The sequence below is a fragment of the Neoarius graeffei genome, chromosome 10 (genome assembly GCF_027579695.1).
Source record: "Neoarius graeffei isolate fNeoGra1 chromosome 10, fNeoGra1.pri, whole genome shotgun sequence".
Lineage (NCBI taxonomy): Eukaryota > Metazoa > Chordata > Actinopteri > Siluriformes > Ariidae > Neoarius > Neoarius graeffei.
Window position 1 is genome coordinate 68,520,553 of NC_083578.1, and position 15,790 is coordinate 68,536,342.

General features: G+C 40.9%; 1 protein-coding gene across 1 annotated transcript in view; it reads right to left on the reverse strand.

The window, feature by feature from the left end:
* Positions 1-3,391: 3,391 nt before the first annotated feature.
* prkar2aa (protein kinase, cAMP-dependent, regulatory, type II, alpha A) overlaps positions 3,392-15,790 on the reverse strand; it is a 49,692-nt gene continuing 37,293 nt past the window's right edge. Inside the window, exons 3-10 of the mRNA XM_060932166.1 lie at positions 14,664-14,800; positions 14,452-14,558; positions 13,174-13,327; positions 7,944-8,045; positions 5,222-5,296; positions 4,961-5,026; positions 4,637-4,775; positions 3,392-4,424 (exon numbers count right to left, since the gene is read on the reverse strand). Coding sequence (XP_060788149.1) covers positions 4,300-4,424; positions 4,637-4,775; positions 4,961-5,026; positions 5,222-5,296; positions 7,944-8,045; positions 13,174-13,327; positions 14,452-14,558; positions 14,664-14,800 — 905 coding nt within the window. The 3' untranslated portion in view covers positions 3,392-4,299. The remainder of the gene's footprint in view (positions 4,425-4,636; positions 4,776-4,960; positions 5,027-5,221; positions 5,297-7,943; positions 8,046-13,173; positions 13,328-14,451; positions 14,559-14,663; positions 14,801-15,790) is intronic.

Genomic DNA, 15,790 nt, shown 5'->3' on the forward strand with positions numbered 1-15,790 from the left:
GATAGATGGAGACCAACGACAGCTGGGATTGACACCAGTGACCTACAGTGGATAAATGGTATAGAAAATAAATTAATTAATACATCCAAACACGTAATGTAAATCACAGCAACGATTTTTGTTTAATTTAATCTGTCCACAATGGCTTTTTCATCTTCAGTAACCACTCCATCAGGGGTGCAGGTGTCCAGAGCTTTTCCCCCTGGGATATTGGATAGAAAGTGGCCGAATTCCCCCTGGACAGGACACCGGTAGATTGAAAGGCAGTATGTGTACGTACAGGCTATTTAGCGGACACAAGCCACATATCTGTAGATTTTAGGACTGTGGGAGGAAACCAGAGAACCCACCGGAAACCCATGTAAAACTCCACACACAAGATAGACCCTGGAGTTGTGAGGCACAGCACTACCCTGTCTGCCATCCTGGCTTTTTCAGGTAAAACAAAACTTCCCTAATACATTAGATAAGATCAGTGATAGATTGGTGACCTGGCCAGGGCGTACGCCGCCTCTCACCTGAGGCCAGCTGGGATTGGCCCCTGCTTGTCCTTCAACCCTGACGCACAAGTGGTACAGATAACGAGTGGATGGATATATTAGACTTCAAATTGTTCTTTTATTAATTTAGGATTACTGCTTACAAAAGTGTTGCACTCTACTTCTTAACACTCAAGCCAACATTACATTACATAGTCTCAATATCAACACCTTAATTACTTTTCAAGCTTACATCCATCATATTTAACTTTTCCTCCTTTTTGTCTCCTCTCTTTCTCTATACACAATGCTTTATTTTGACAATGCACTTTATTTAATTAAGATCCAACCGTCATGAACATGCTAACGAGTTGAGGTCTCATTAGGGTGCTTCCTGAGATGTCTCCGTACATTGGCCTATACAGGATATTGGGCATTTTTCAAAGCCCAGAGCGGTTGCCGAGCGTTTCCAGAGCCCCAGTCCAATCAGTGCTCATATTGTAGACCACAATGGGGAATACTTGCAGGCACTCTGAACTCTTGTCACGAATGGAAAAAGTGGAATTAGGACAGACACCTACATTTTTAGTAAAGATAGATTATAAAGAAAAAGTAGAAATTTTGGTTAAATACATTTGTAGAAATGTGTTTAGACTGATGGTCTAATACATCATTAAACACATTCCTTTTAGAAATTGAATGGTGGGGTAACGTTGAGCTCTAATGGAGATATTGTTAAAGAATTGGGGTACTCTGAGGAAGCCCTCAACACAGGACTTCCTCAAAAGTATCTTCAGGAGGCAGTACCATGAATCTGTGGTGTTCTGGAGTCTCTCTTACTACATCATTGAGGTTAGTATGTCAGTTAAAAACCTTCAGAGTAAAAAGACCACAGAGGTAAATGAGATTTATCCTGAGATGGTAAAGGCACTGGATAAGGAGGTAGTAGTCATGTGGTTAACATGCCTCTTCAGTGTTGCATGGAGATTTGGAGCATTGCCCTTGGCCTGCAAACACTGATAGTGCTATATATATATATAAAAAAGGAACGGACCTAAGGGTATATCTAATGAGAGGAGATTCACACTCATCCTCCCCAGAAGTCTGCAAAAGGGTTCTGGAGAGGAGAATGTCCAATTAATGAACCAGGAGGGACAATCTGGGTTCCAATTAGTGCTCTAGCACAACTTCGTGAGAAGTCAAGCGAGTATGCTAATCCAGTCTACATTTGATTGCTATTGGCTGTGGGATTAAAGGATATCAGGGTTGATACTATGTGTGATCCAGCCTCTTTACGATTGCACCGAGTTGCATCCTTGGATATTCCATCGAGCATGTCCTGTGTCCATATCCTGTGCTTTTCATAAACAGGATGTCAAAGATGGAGAAGTGTCCAATATGGGGCCTAGATGTAACGTTCTTGTTATTTGCAGACGATGATCTCTTGGAACCATCTCAACCATTGGGATTTCCAAGATACACGAGCATTTTGCTGTAACGAAAATCGGCAAAGCCAAGGCCATAATTCTCTTCTGGAACAGAGTGGGATGCTTCCTTCCGGTGAGGGGAGAGGTTTAAGCATGCTGGGGTCTTATTCACAAATGACAGAAAAAGAGAATAACGACCAGATCAGGTATTGGTCTGCGGTGATGAAGCAGGAGCTCAATTTTCAGTTCTTTCTACTGGCCAATCTATTCCACCATCTTTAAAACATTGCCTCCCCTGCACAGATCCACTGGTTACTGCTTACATTTACACTATATTGCCAAAAGTATTCGCTCACCTGCCTTGACTCGCATATGAGCTTAAGTGACATCCCATTCCTAATCCATAGGGTTCAATATGACGTCGGTCCACCCTTTGCAGCTAGAACAGCTTCAACTCTTCTGGGAAGGCTGTCCACAAGGTTTAGGAGTGTGTTTATGGGAATTTTTGACCATTCTTCCAGAAGCGCATTTGTGAGGTCACACTGATGTTGGACGAGAAGACCTGGCTCTCAGTCTCCACTCCAATTCATCCCAAAGGTGTTCTATCGGGTTGAGGTCAGGACTCTGTGCAGGCCAGTCAAGTTCATCCACGTCTTTATGGACCTTGCTTTGTGCATTGGTGCACAGTCATGTTGGAAGAGGAAGGGGCCAGCTCCAAACTGTAAAAACAGTCTGCATGCCTAGGTGCTTGATTTTATACACCTGTGGCCATGGAAGTGATTGGAACACCTGATTCCGATAATTTGGATGGGCAAGCAAATACTTTTGGCAATATAGTGTATGACTGCACCATGGAATAAGAAACAGTCCATGAATTTCTGATACATACAAAAATCACAGTGACCCTTTTAAACATACACTACCGTTCAAAAGTTTGGGGTCACTTTGAAATTTCCTTATTTTTGAAAGAAAAGCACTGTTCTTTTCAATGAAGATCACTTTAAACTAATCGGAAATACACTATACATTGCTAATGTGGTAAATGACTATTCTAGCTGCAAATGTCTGGTTTTTGGTGCAATATCTCCATAGGTGTATAGAGGCCCATTTCCAGCAACTCTCACTCAAGTGTTCTAATGGTACAATGTGTTTGCTCATTGCCTCAGAAGGCTAATGGATGATTAGAAAACCCTTGTACAATCATGTTAGCACAGCTGAAAACAGTTGAGCTCTTTAGAGAAGCTATAAAACTGACCTTCCTTTGAGCAGATTGAGTTTCTGGAGCATCACATTTGTGGGGTCGATTAAATGCTCAAAATGGCCAGATAAGTGTCTTGACTATATTTTCTATTCATTTTACAACTTATGGTGGGAAATAAAAGTGTGACTTTTCATGGAAAACACAAAATTGTCTGGGTGACCCCAAACTTTTGAACGGTAGTGTAGATAATGGGCACACGACATAGAGCAATTTAAGAATCGGAATATGTTAACAAAATGTTTTGCTTTATTTACTTTTCAGAACATCTCATCCAGAATGACCAAGAGAAGAAATAAGCACTAGAGTCTGCCTCACATTCTCCAACAGAGCGGGGGGGAGGGGGGGGACCAAACCCAACAATAGTAGCAGTAATAATAATAATAATAATACATTAAATCAATACCATATATGGAGTTTGTGTGAGCAAGACAAGGATCTAACATTGGTCACCGTGGATACCACCAGCACTAACTCAATGCACCAATAGCAGGAAAGGAAACAAGTCTTATTTAAATAAGTGTTAATCAAAAGCTTTGCACGGTCATAAAATTTTTCTAAAACTTCTGTTCAACCATTTTTTTTTTGCATTTTAAGTTCAGTTTTCAGGCTTCCTTTCTTTCTCCGAACATTATTTCATGTCCTCTAAAGTTTTTTCTTCTCTTTTAAATGCATGTCCATGGGAAGGGATGAGTCCTTGGCTGGATTTATTTGTTGGACTGTGTGCGTTTTGCAAGTAAGTTGCAATATGATCAAGTACGCAAATGTGTTTTGGTGTCCGCACGGTCGTCCTTGTTGCTTGAGGGTCACAGCTCGAGGACGTGTAATGCTTCCATTTCACATCAGAGAGCTGACATGGAGGCTAATGTAGAGACTGCAGCTGTGTGTTTGTGAGAGAGTGAAAGTGAGTGTGTGTTGGGATTAGCGGGGACGATTTGAGGGTACAAGAGAAACGGAGGATACAGAGAAATTTCCATTGTCTCTCTTCTGGGGTAGGAGGTGAACATAAAAAGGAGTGTGTGCCTACAAATTGTGGTGTGTGTATATAAACTATATGTATTAGATTACTTAAGTGTTTGTGTGTGCATGTATGTGGAGTGTGTATGTGAGGTGTGTAAGGCACGGCCAGTCTCTGTCAGTCTCTGAGATCCACGCTGGAGCCAAACAAAGCCACCAGCTGCTCTTCGTAGTGAGCAATGTTCCTCTTCATGATCTCCTTGCACGGGCCCAATAAGCGCTCAAACGCCTGCACATCAATCACTGCAAAAAAAAAAACCCAAAACACCCATGTATATTAATGCCAAGCATACTGTAAGAAACCTCTTATATAAAGAATCACAGCTTTGAAATTGTGTAGGTTAGAGGTACATCCATTCAGACAAATAAATACAATTAAATTTAAAACCCTAGGAATGTTCATGGTCAGTATATGAAGAAGCAGAGGCACACACATGCACCTCACAGACATTTACCCAAGCACTTAACATCTCCAATGGCGTAAGCTGAGGCAGCCCGTGGTTTGTTGGTTACAAGTGCAAGCTCTCCAAAGTACTGCCCTCTAGTGCAACGAGTTATTTCTACCTCAGCATTATCCTGCTGGTCTGCTTTTGTCTGAAAGAGACACAGTTATGCCAGCTATTTAGTCAGCACAGCTCCTCTGTTCCCTCATCAAACCAGTAAACATTCTACAAATATTATACCTGGAACTCAATGCTGAACCAACATGTCTAAGATTCAGGCTGACTTTAAAAGACATTTCGTGCTTCTTGAAAAAGAAAAGATGAAAGCAAACTTACTTTACTCTTCATCATGATCTTCACATCCCCAGATTCAATAATGTAAAAACAGTTTGCTTTATCACCCTGAAAAGCAACAGTCCTGTTCAATTATATCTACGTAAATAAAACATCACTCAAAGACATCAGTGCTTAAAAACAATAGCATGACTATTTCAATGGCACCTACACAACATACAAATACAGATTTTTTTTTTTCTAACATCAAAAGGCATGATGCTTCTATTCAAGCTTGGTTTTATGTGCATACTTCTCACTGACCTGCATGATAATCCTCTCTCCATCCTGAAAGGTCTTCACCCCCAAAACGTCAACAATCTTCATTCTTTCAGACAACTTGAGTAGAGAGAGAGAAAGAAATGAAATATGATCAAGTATAACAGACAAAATGATAATTAAGATTTTGTTCAATTAGCAACATCACTCAGGTCTCAGTTCCTTACACGCCAATTTAGGAAAAGTGGGGAAAAGGTTTAATAGCACTTATCATTCATGCTATACATAAGGCAGTTCTTAATTCACACTGAAAGCTTAAATGTGAACACAAATAGACTATAAACAAGAAGACGTGGTCATCACTATCCCCCGTCACGAGCATTTTATGAAGACCTCTTAACACTTACTACCTTATAAGCCCACTGCTTTAATATTGACTTGTGTCGTACAGTGGTGCTTGAAAGTTTGTGAACCCTTTAGAATTTTCTATATTTCTGCATAAATATGACCTAAAACAACATCAGATTTTCACACAAGTCCTAAAAGTAGATAAAGAGAACCCAGTTAAACAAATGAGACAAAAATATTATACTTGGTCATTTATTTATTGAGGAAAATGATCCAATATTACACATCTGTGAGTGGCAAAAGTATGTGAACCTTAAGGATTAACAGTTAATTTGAAGGTGAAATTAGAGTCAGGTGTTTCCAATCAATGGGATGACAATCAGGTGTGAGTGGGCACCCTGTTTTATTTAAAGAACAGGAATCTATCATAGTCTGATCTTCACAACACATGTTTGTGGAAGTGTATCATGGCACAAACAAAGGAGATTTCCGAGGACCTCAGAAAAAGCGTTGATTATGCTCATCAGGCTGGAAAAGGTTACAAAACCATCTCTAAAGAGTTTGGACTCCACCAATCCACAGACAGACAGACTGTGTACAAATGGAGGAAATTCAAGACCAATATTACCCTCCCCAGGAGTGGTTGACCAACAAAGATCACTCCAAGAGCAAGGCGTGTAATAGTCAGTGAGGTCACAAAGGACCCCAGGGTAACTTCTAAGCAAGTGAAGGCCTCTCTCACATTGGCTAATGTTAATGTTCATGAGTCCACCATCAGGAGAACACTGAACAACAATGGTGTGCATGGCAGGGTTTCAAGGAGAAAGCCACTGCCCTCCAAAAAGAACATTGCTGCTTGTCTGCAGTTTGCTAAAGATCACGTGGACAAGCCAGAAGGCTATTGGAAAAATATTTTGTGGAAGGATGAGACCAAAATAGAACTTTTTGGTTTAAATGAGAAGCGTTATGTTTGGAGAAAGGAAAACACTGCATTCCAGCATAAGAACCTTATCCCTTCTGTGAAACATGGTGGTGGTAGTATCATGGTTTGGGCCTGTTTTGCTGCATCTGGGCCAGGACGGCTTGCCATCATTGATGGAACAATGAATTCTGAATTATACCAGCAAATTCTAAAGGAAAATGTCAGGACATCTGCCCATGAACTGAATCTCAAGAGAAGGTGGGTCATGCAGCAAGACAACGACCTTAAGCACACAAGTCGTTCTACCAAAGAATGGTTAAAGAAGAATAAAGTTAATGTTTTGGAATGGCCAAGTCAAAGTCCTGACCTTAATCCAATCAAAATGTTGTGGAAGGACCTGAAGCGAGCAGTTCATGTGAGGAAACCCACCAACATCCCAGAGTTGAAGCTGTTCTGTATGGAAGAATGGGCTAAAATTCCTCCAAGCCGGTGTGCAGGACTGATCAACAGTTATCGGAAATGTTTAGTTGCAGTTATTGCTGCACAAGGGGATCACACCAGATACTGAAAGCAAAGGTTCACATACTTTTGCCACTCACAGATATGTAATTTTGGATCATTTTCTTCAATAAATAAATGACCAAATGTAATATTTTTGTCTCATTTGTTTAATTGGGTTCTCTTCATCTACTTTTAGGACTTGTGTGAAAATCTGATGATGTTTTAGGTCATATTTATGCAGAAATATAGAAAATGTTAAAGGGTTCACAAACTTTCAGGCACCACTGTAAGTGCTAGGACACCTTCATAAAACGCTACCCAGCTTTTTTCAGTAGTATGAGCACGCAAAGTTTCATTGATGTAGCTTACGTAGTTTCTGAGAAAACTAGTCCAGATTGAAACAGACGGACTCCATTCCTATATCCCCCTGCGCACTTCATGGCGGGGGATAAGTACATAAATAAATGAATAAGTAGACACCATGTAGACAAGTCGTTTATTTACTCATGTCTGCATATACATACATTAAAATCATGTAACATCGGCACCTTTTTCATGTCATTTATGAAAATGAAATTTATTTGCTAAACTGTATGAACCATCAGCAACACCGTATAATCAAATTTGTGTTTCACTTTAATCCTCTCAAGACAGATCTAACAGTCTAACTAGGGACTGGAAGTAATTAGCTTCAGCCTTGATCACGCCAGAGGATCACTAGTAGCACAGACCGATGCAAATATTCCCATATATGGCAATAAAGTAGACCAACTTCTAAATTATAAAAAGAACACGGTCTGTTACACATCAATTCTGCGTTAGACATTTTCTATCCAGCCTTGTGTGGGGATTGGATAACAGACCCAAAATGGGACATCAAATTCAGTTTTATGAGCTGTAGCTACACAATACTTGTTTACATATTAGTATGCTTGTTTAAGACAACCACAAAGTTCACAGCCTCTACTGAGGAATTTATTCCACGTCACTTCTTACCTCCAGAGATTTGAGGAGTGGCACAGACTCAATGAAGCACTCGTACATCCTTCTCTTCTTCGCATTGTTCTTCACAATCAGCCTACGGAATGTTGCTCGGTCCTGATACACACACACACACACGTTTTCTCATCAATTCAGATCTCCCAGATTTGTAGTGAAGTCTGGACTTGTTTCATCTAAAGATGCTGCAATTGCTGATGTGAATGCAAGTCAGTATAAAGCATTGTAGTAATGCTATCACAGTATGCAGTAACACATGACTACAATAATAGATTTAGTCCTCCCTCCATTACCTTCCATTTAGCAACAGTGACCTGAAATAATAATCAATCAGCCATGTTTACATGTGGTCCAGTGATCTGGAATCAGGATCAAAAACCTTCATGTATACACCTCAATCTGTACAGTCCTCATTAGGGATGGGAATCTTCATAATCAAAGCGATACGATACGCATCTCGATACACTGCCAACGATTCGATACATTCAAGATTAATGAAATTGCCAGTGCTAAGATGCAATACGATTCTCCCGCATGCTGCGATACGGTGCGATACAGTACGATTTAATTCTAATACAATGCGGTCCAGTGCGATACGATGCGATTCGATACGATGCAATGCAGAAGAAAAGTGCACCATGGAATACAGAGTAGTTCAAGTTATGGCACTTGAAGCATTAAAGCTGTGCCTTTTATTTTGAAACACAGGAAGTACAACATAAAGTGCTTACAGGTCTCTCTGGAACGGCAGAGTTTACATATGGCCGTTGTCTTGTCCAGCTCTCCCCCTCGCTTGTAGAACCCGAAATCTTTCCATACGTTAGACTTGAAACCCACCACCGAATGAACAATGTCTGTTTTGTCTTCCTCCATGTTAACCGCTATCTGGCTGACTTTCCGCCTCTATCCTATTCGAAAGCTAGGTTGGACCCGCCTATTCACGCGAGACTTGAGCAGGAGAGAGATAGAGAGATGAAACCCAGAAATACCAGACCCTTTTCTAAACTGTTATGTTATAATTTATTCATTATATGTATTAAATTAAGATATTAATCTGTTTATATCGATGCAGACAGTTTAGATACGATGCATCTCGAGTTTATGTGCGGTTTTTTCCGATGCGACGTTTGCAAATCGATGCAACTGCATCTTAACAGGTCGTATCGATTTTCCGATGTGCATCGGTGAATCTTCCCAAGCCTAGTCCTCATGTGTACACCTCAATCTGACTGAGAAATTACGAGCCTGAATCCTGACGCTCGCCATAGCAACCTATGGCCAGGAGCCAAGGAAGCAAAAATGGCCTAAAATAAAATTGATATTTTATTTAATAATCTGTAAAATAGACATCATGGCGTGAACTTTTGAGTTTGATCACTGCCACAACTCTTATGATTTGACAATTTCTTGTTTTTTTCTTTAATGGGGACAACAGATATTTTAATTACTGTTAGTTGCACAAACGAGACTGTGCTAAGCTAACATTAGCTACTTGAGGACTTTCAAAAACGTGCAGATGAGGCAAAAATACCCAACCACTGGGGTTGCACAAGCCAGTGCATACTTGGTGCCATTCCCAAGCCTGGAAAGATTGGGGAGGGTTGTATCAAGAAGGGCATCCGGTGTTTAAAATAAATAAATAAATAAATATATGCCAAAGCTAAAAGGGGTTGAAAATCAATTGGGGCTTCGCCCTTTATTCCTCCCGTCACAAACTGTGATTAATCAAAAACTAAACTTGGACAGTTTGCAGGCTTTATTTAAGACAACATGGACCTACGTGCCAGTGGCAGTGTTTCTCCACGCATAGATTTCACTTGGGTGGACCGTCCAGGTATGTTAACAGCCACCAAAGTACATCTAATGACCCGTTTTAACAAACAAGTATGAGGAAGGAGAATATTCTCTGAACAATAGATTAAAAACAACAGATAAATAATAATAATGAAAAAGCACTATATCGCTCAAAAGAACTTTGCTGTGCTGGAAAGATTGACTAAACAGCCGAGTACATGAACAGAGAACTTTCACAGTGCACACAATCTTAATCGGTGTGTACCTTACGCGTTATTGTGACCGTCATCATAATATGGAGTGCTTGAGTTAAATCAGCACATTCAGCTTTGTAATAAGACTTGTGGGAAACACTGAGTGGTGTTTCCCCACACTCAAGTTGTTGATAACTGTCCCCAGTGTAATATTTTTTTTAAACTTCATTTACCCAACAACCCAAGAAAGAAAAATTCTACAACCCCAATTCCAAGAAAGTTGGGACACTGTGTAAAACATTAAAAACAGAATGTGAAGATTTGCAAATGATGGAAACTATATTTCATCGAAAATAGTACTAAGGCTACATCCACACGACAACGGCAACGAGATTTTTTTTTTTTTTTTAATATCGCGTCCACATGGGCAACGGATCAGTAAAACATCAGGTTCATATGGCAACGCAACGCTTGCTGAAAACGATGCAATACACATGCCACACCTCTAGGTGCACTGTAAGACGGTCCCATCGGAGACACCAGAACAATAGAAGTAAACGCATGTGCATAACTGCGCATGCGCACAGTGACTATCCCTGTCACTGTCTCACACACACTTTCACTCCCTTAAATCACATGCTCGTTTTTTGAATGGAGACGCGGAAAGAGGAATGTATTGTCGGACTTAAACCAACATCTGAAGAGGTGAGATCGCTCCTTTTTTTCCCTATTTTTGCTGGCGGGATTGACTCTGCCCTAAGGGCTATTCTCTCTCTCTCTCTCCCTCTCACTTTGCACCATTACACAATCAATATTCACAGTGAAAATATTTTGTAAGCGTGTTTCATGAACCAAGTTGTAGGATTTGTTGACAACTCGCATCGAGTTCATTACACTTCTACCCGGTGTGAAGCACATGTGGTTGTGACGTCATCGTAAACAAATCCGTTCTACTCATCCAGACGACTTCGCAACGGCGCCGTTGCCAGATTTTTCCACTCTGGAACCCGTTCTCAAAAGATTTCGTTTGGGGCACCCAAAACGCCGGTGCCGGTAAACGATAAACAACTTTATCAGATTCACCTGAATCCGTTGCCGTGTGGACAGGGCTTAAGACAACACATCAAATGTTGAAACTGAGAAATTTTATTGGTTTTTTGAAAATACATGCTCATTTTGAATTTGATCTCAGCAACACATTTCAGAAAAATTGGGACGGGGCAACAAAGACTGAAAAAGTTGTGTAATGCTAAAAATAAACTAATTTGGTTAATTGGCAACAGGTCAGCAACAGGACTGGGTATAAAAAGAGCATTCCAGAGAGGCTGTGTCTCTCAGAAGTAAAGATGGCGAGGGGTTCACTGCTCTGTGAAAGACTGTGTGGGCAAACATTGCAACAATTTAAGAATAACGTTGCTCAACATTAAATAGTAAAGAATTTGGGGATTGCATCATCTGTGGTACATATCATTAAAAGATTCAGAGAATCTGGAGAAATCTCTGTATGCAAGAGACAAGGCTGAAAACTGACACTGGATGCCTGTGATTATCAGGCTCTCAGGCGACAATGCATTAAAAGCAGAAGTGTCTGTCGTGGAAATCATTGTATGGGCTCAGGAACACTTCAGAAATCCATCATCTGTGAAAACAGTTCATTACTGCATCCACAAATGCAAGTTAAAACCATATATAAATAGTATCCAGAAACAACAACACCTTCTCTGGGTCCGAGCTCATTTACGATGGACTGAGGCGAAGTGAAAAATTGTCCCGAGGTCTGATGAATCAAAAGTAGAAATTCTTTTTAGAAACCATGGATACCACGTCCTCCAGGCTAAAGAGGAGAGGGACCATCCGGCTTGTTATCAGTGCACAGTTCAAAAGCCAGCATCTGTGATTGCATGAGGGGGCATTAATACACATGACATGGGTAGCTTTTACATCTGGGAAGGCATCATTAATGCTGAATGATATATACACGTTTCAGAGCAATACGCTGCCATCCAGACAAAATCTTTTTCAGGGCAGGCCTTCCTTCTTTCAGCAAGACAATGCCAAACCGCTTTCTGCACGTATTAAAACTGCATGGCTCCATAGTAGAAGAGTCCGGGTGCTAAACTGGCCTGCCTACAGTCCAGACCTGTCTCCCATTTAAAACAATTGGTGCATTATGAAGTGCAAAATACAACAAAGGAGACCCCGAACTGTTGATCAACTGAAATTGTATATCAGGCAACGTTTCTCTTTCAAAACTACAGTAATTGGTCTCTTCAGTTCCCAAACGTTTACAAAGTGTTGCTAAAAGTAGAGGTGATGCAATACAGTGCTAAACATGCCCCTGTCCCAACTTTTTTGAAATGTGTCGCTGGCATCAAATTCAAAATGAGCATATATTTTTCAAAAAACAAACTTCTCAGTTTCATCATTTGATATGTTGTCTTTGTACTATTTTCCACGAAATATAGGGTTTCCATGATTTGCAAATTATCGCATTCTGTTTTTATTTACAGTTTACACAGTGTCCCAACTTTTCTGTAATTGGGGTTGTACTTTCACAAAACAAAACGTGTTTAAATAACTCAACTGGTTTATATATTTCTTGCTGCTGCAATGCAACATGATGCTGTGGAGAGTGTGACTCTATTGAATCCTGCCAACTCCTGCACCACACACACTGAGGACATGGTCTATCTCGGTAGGGACTATTTTTTTTTTACTCTGCATCATGAAGGTGTTGTACATTAGCTTTCTAGCATTAACAGATGCTAGACAAACTTTCTAAAAATCAGGAAAATGAGGGAAAACAGAGTCTAAAGTGAGCAAAATAGAGTACAGTGCAGCACAAAAACTCCAACTTTAATTCTACCACAACATGCAGTCACTTTGCAATTAAAACACTGCATCAAATGAAAACCAAGACTCAATTACGAATTGTAATCCTTGCAGGTCATGTAAACCTATTCATTAAGCTTCACTGTATAACCCTGAGGTTTTTGTTCACTAAACAGCATGTGTGTGTTCAGCCTGCCATTATAGGCTAAACTCAACCATCAATAATGTTCAACTACCCACTTGGTGGTGCTGTAGGTCAGAACAGTGACGTTCCCTCCTCCCTCTCTCTCTCTCTCTCTCTCTCACACACACACACACCGCATTAAAAAAATGCTCATTCACTTGTGCATTCTCTCATACAAAAAGGCCAGCAAAAATGAAGTACATATTAATGAATGCACACTCACCAGTCCCCAGAGGGCCCCCTCCTGCTTGGAGATGATGGTAGCAGCACGAGGTGTGTTGTACATAAGCGCCAGCTCTCCAAAGCTGCCCTTGTTATCGTACTGACCAACGCAGCAGCCCACGCCATCCTTCTGCACCACAATATCATACACGCCCCTGCAACAGAAACAAAATGCCACTTAGTACTGGCATAACACTTCTCCAAGGTTCATCACATTCTGTTCCCATCTGACAAACACCATTTCAATATGGTCTGGGGTTCAGGTCTAGATATGTAACAGGAGCCACAGGTGGGTGAAATGTTCCTAAATTGTTCGAGGGATGTTGGAATTAAGAATAAGGCTGAGTGGCAAAACAAAGCCCACTCCCACACAGCGTCAGCTTTCTAAATGTTAATGCATATTAATGAAGTATAGCACAGAGTATCCCACACTTCTCAAACCATTCAAAGGAGAAAGGCAGGAGAAAAAGTGGATGAATAAAACATTTGAAAGGAATGAAGTTTATATCAGAACCAAAAGATATGAATCTAATGATTTGATGAGAACGAATCATAATCGAGACCACACTGAGCTTTAAGCGATAAGTAGTGGTTCCCTTTATACACTACTAAACATTTCTAGGAAAAGTGGCCATTTTTTTTCTGTTCATTTTACAAAATAAATATTGATAGGCTTAAATACATCACTCCACTTTTTTCACAAAGATTTTTCAAAGGAGAAATTACATATTAAAAAGGGAGAAACATGGTTCAACAGTGCAGAACTGTTATCAAGAATAATAAACAGTACAGTTCTAACACCATGTTTAAATGGTTCACAAATGGCTTTAAATAATCTCTGTGGCATATTCAGAAGTATATCTCATCTCATTATCTCTAGCCGCTTTATCCTGTTCTACAGGGTCGCAGGCAAGCTGGAGTCTATCCCAGCTGACTACGGGCGAAAGGCGGGGTACACCCTGGACAAGTCGCCAGGTCATCACAGGGTTGACACATAGACACGGACAACCATTCACACTCACATTCACACCTACGGTCAATTTAGAGTCACCAGTTAACCTAACCTGCATGTCTTTGGACTGTGGGGGGAAACCGGAGCACCCGGAGGAAACCCACGCGGACACGGGGAGAACATGCAAACTCCGCACAGAAAGGCCCTCGCCGGCCACGGGGCTCGAACCCGGACCTTCTTGCTGTGAGGCGACAGCGATAACCACTACACCACCGTGCCGCCCTTCAGAAGTATATTTCACTTGAAAAATGTATGACACACACTGACCTTTCAATGACGTAGAAATTATCCCCATCATCTCCCTGATCGATTACGTGTTCTTGTGGCTGCACAAGCACTTCAAACATGGCATCCAGCACTTCTGAAAACTGCTCCTGTTAACACCAGAGAGGGGGGGTGGGTTGTTGAGCAAAAGGACGCAGATTTATTAGAAACACAGCTTTGTGTGCACGAGTGAGTGAGCGAGCGAGCGTGTATACCTGGTCGAGAGCTTTGAACAGCAGTATGTCTTTGCAAGCCTCCTGTAACCTGCATCTTTGCTCATCTGTTTTGGGGTGAACGACTCTTGGCTCGGAGTCTTCCTCATCTTCGTCAGGGTTAAACGCCTCGGCACACACTGGGAGTAGAATATTAGTGTTAAGAACAACACTCTGAGACAAGTTGTTCCCAAAAAGGGGTGTAGAAGAGCATGCTGCTGGACTCGTAGCCACAGGGTGGGAAGAGATTAGATTTGCCCTTTACCGTCCTTATGATTTCTGAGTCAGAATAATGTCATAAACAAGTACAGTGTATCCCATAGATTTAAAATATACTACCAAAGGGAAGGATGGAGCACCAAGTAGAGATGGATGCATCTTTTTTCTTAAAATATACAGATATTTCAGCTTCAGTGAATGACAAATGACTTGGCATGAATAACAAATCCTATGCCCATTTTATTTCTTGCTATGTGCACTTTCAGTTCACTTTCAGTCCAGCCACTTCACTGCCTGAGTCATGGACTGAGGAGACTGCTTAAAAGGTTCTTTATTTCCTCTCATTGTTGACTACAATGTATGTTTACATCAGATTAATATTTACTTCCTTATCAAGACAGTGTGTGCTTTCACATACGCAGTGTTTCATATATTTGAATCAAGCCCTAGTGTGTTTTTCGTCCCCTGGTGTGGTTCTTAAGGCAGGTGAGAACACCGTAATTGCACTCAGACGTGGACCAAATCAACCAGACACAGCGCGTCAAAGTAGATTCTGACCAGTTCAGAGTAGACTCTACTGCAGCTCGATTGCAGTGACCTAAACATGTATTATGGGATGTGAGCAGCCTTTTTTGTACATGCAAGCTGCTAAAATGAGCCAAAGGACAGAGCTGCAGCACTCAAATGCAATGGTGTCTGGTATAAGGATAGATGAACAAAAAGAGAAAAACAGTGGATGTGATCAAGTTTAAAACTAGTTATCCAGTTCATTATGTAATAATTTGTTTAGCACCAGCTCTGTGTTCTGGAGGACTGCTGTGTTTTAGTGGGTTTTTTCCTTAATGGTTGGTTTTAGGCCTGGGTGATAAAACAATAGCGGTATGTACTGCTGACAGACATTTCATCAACAG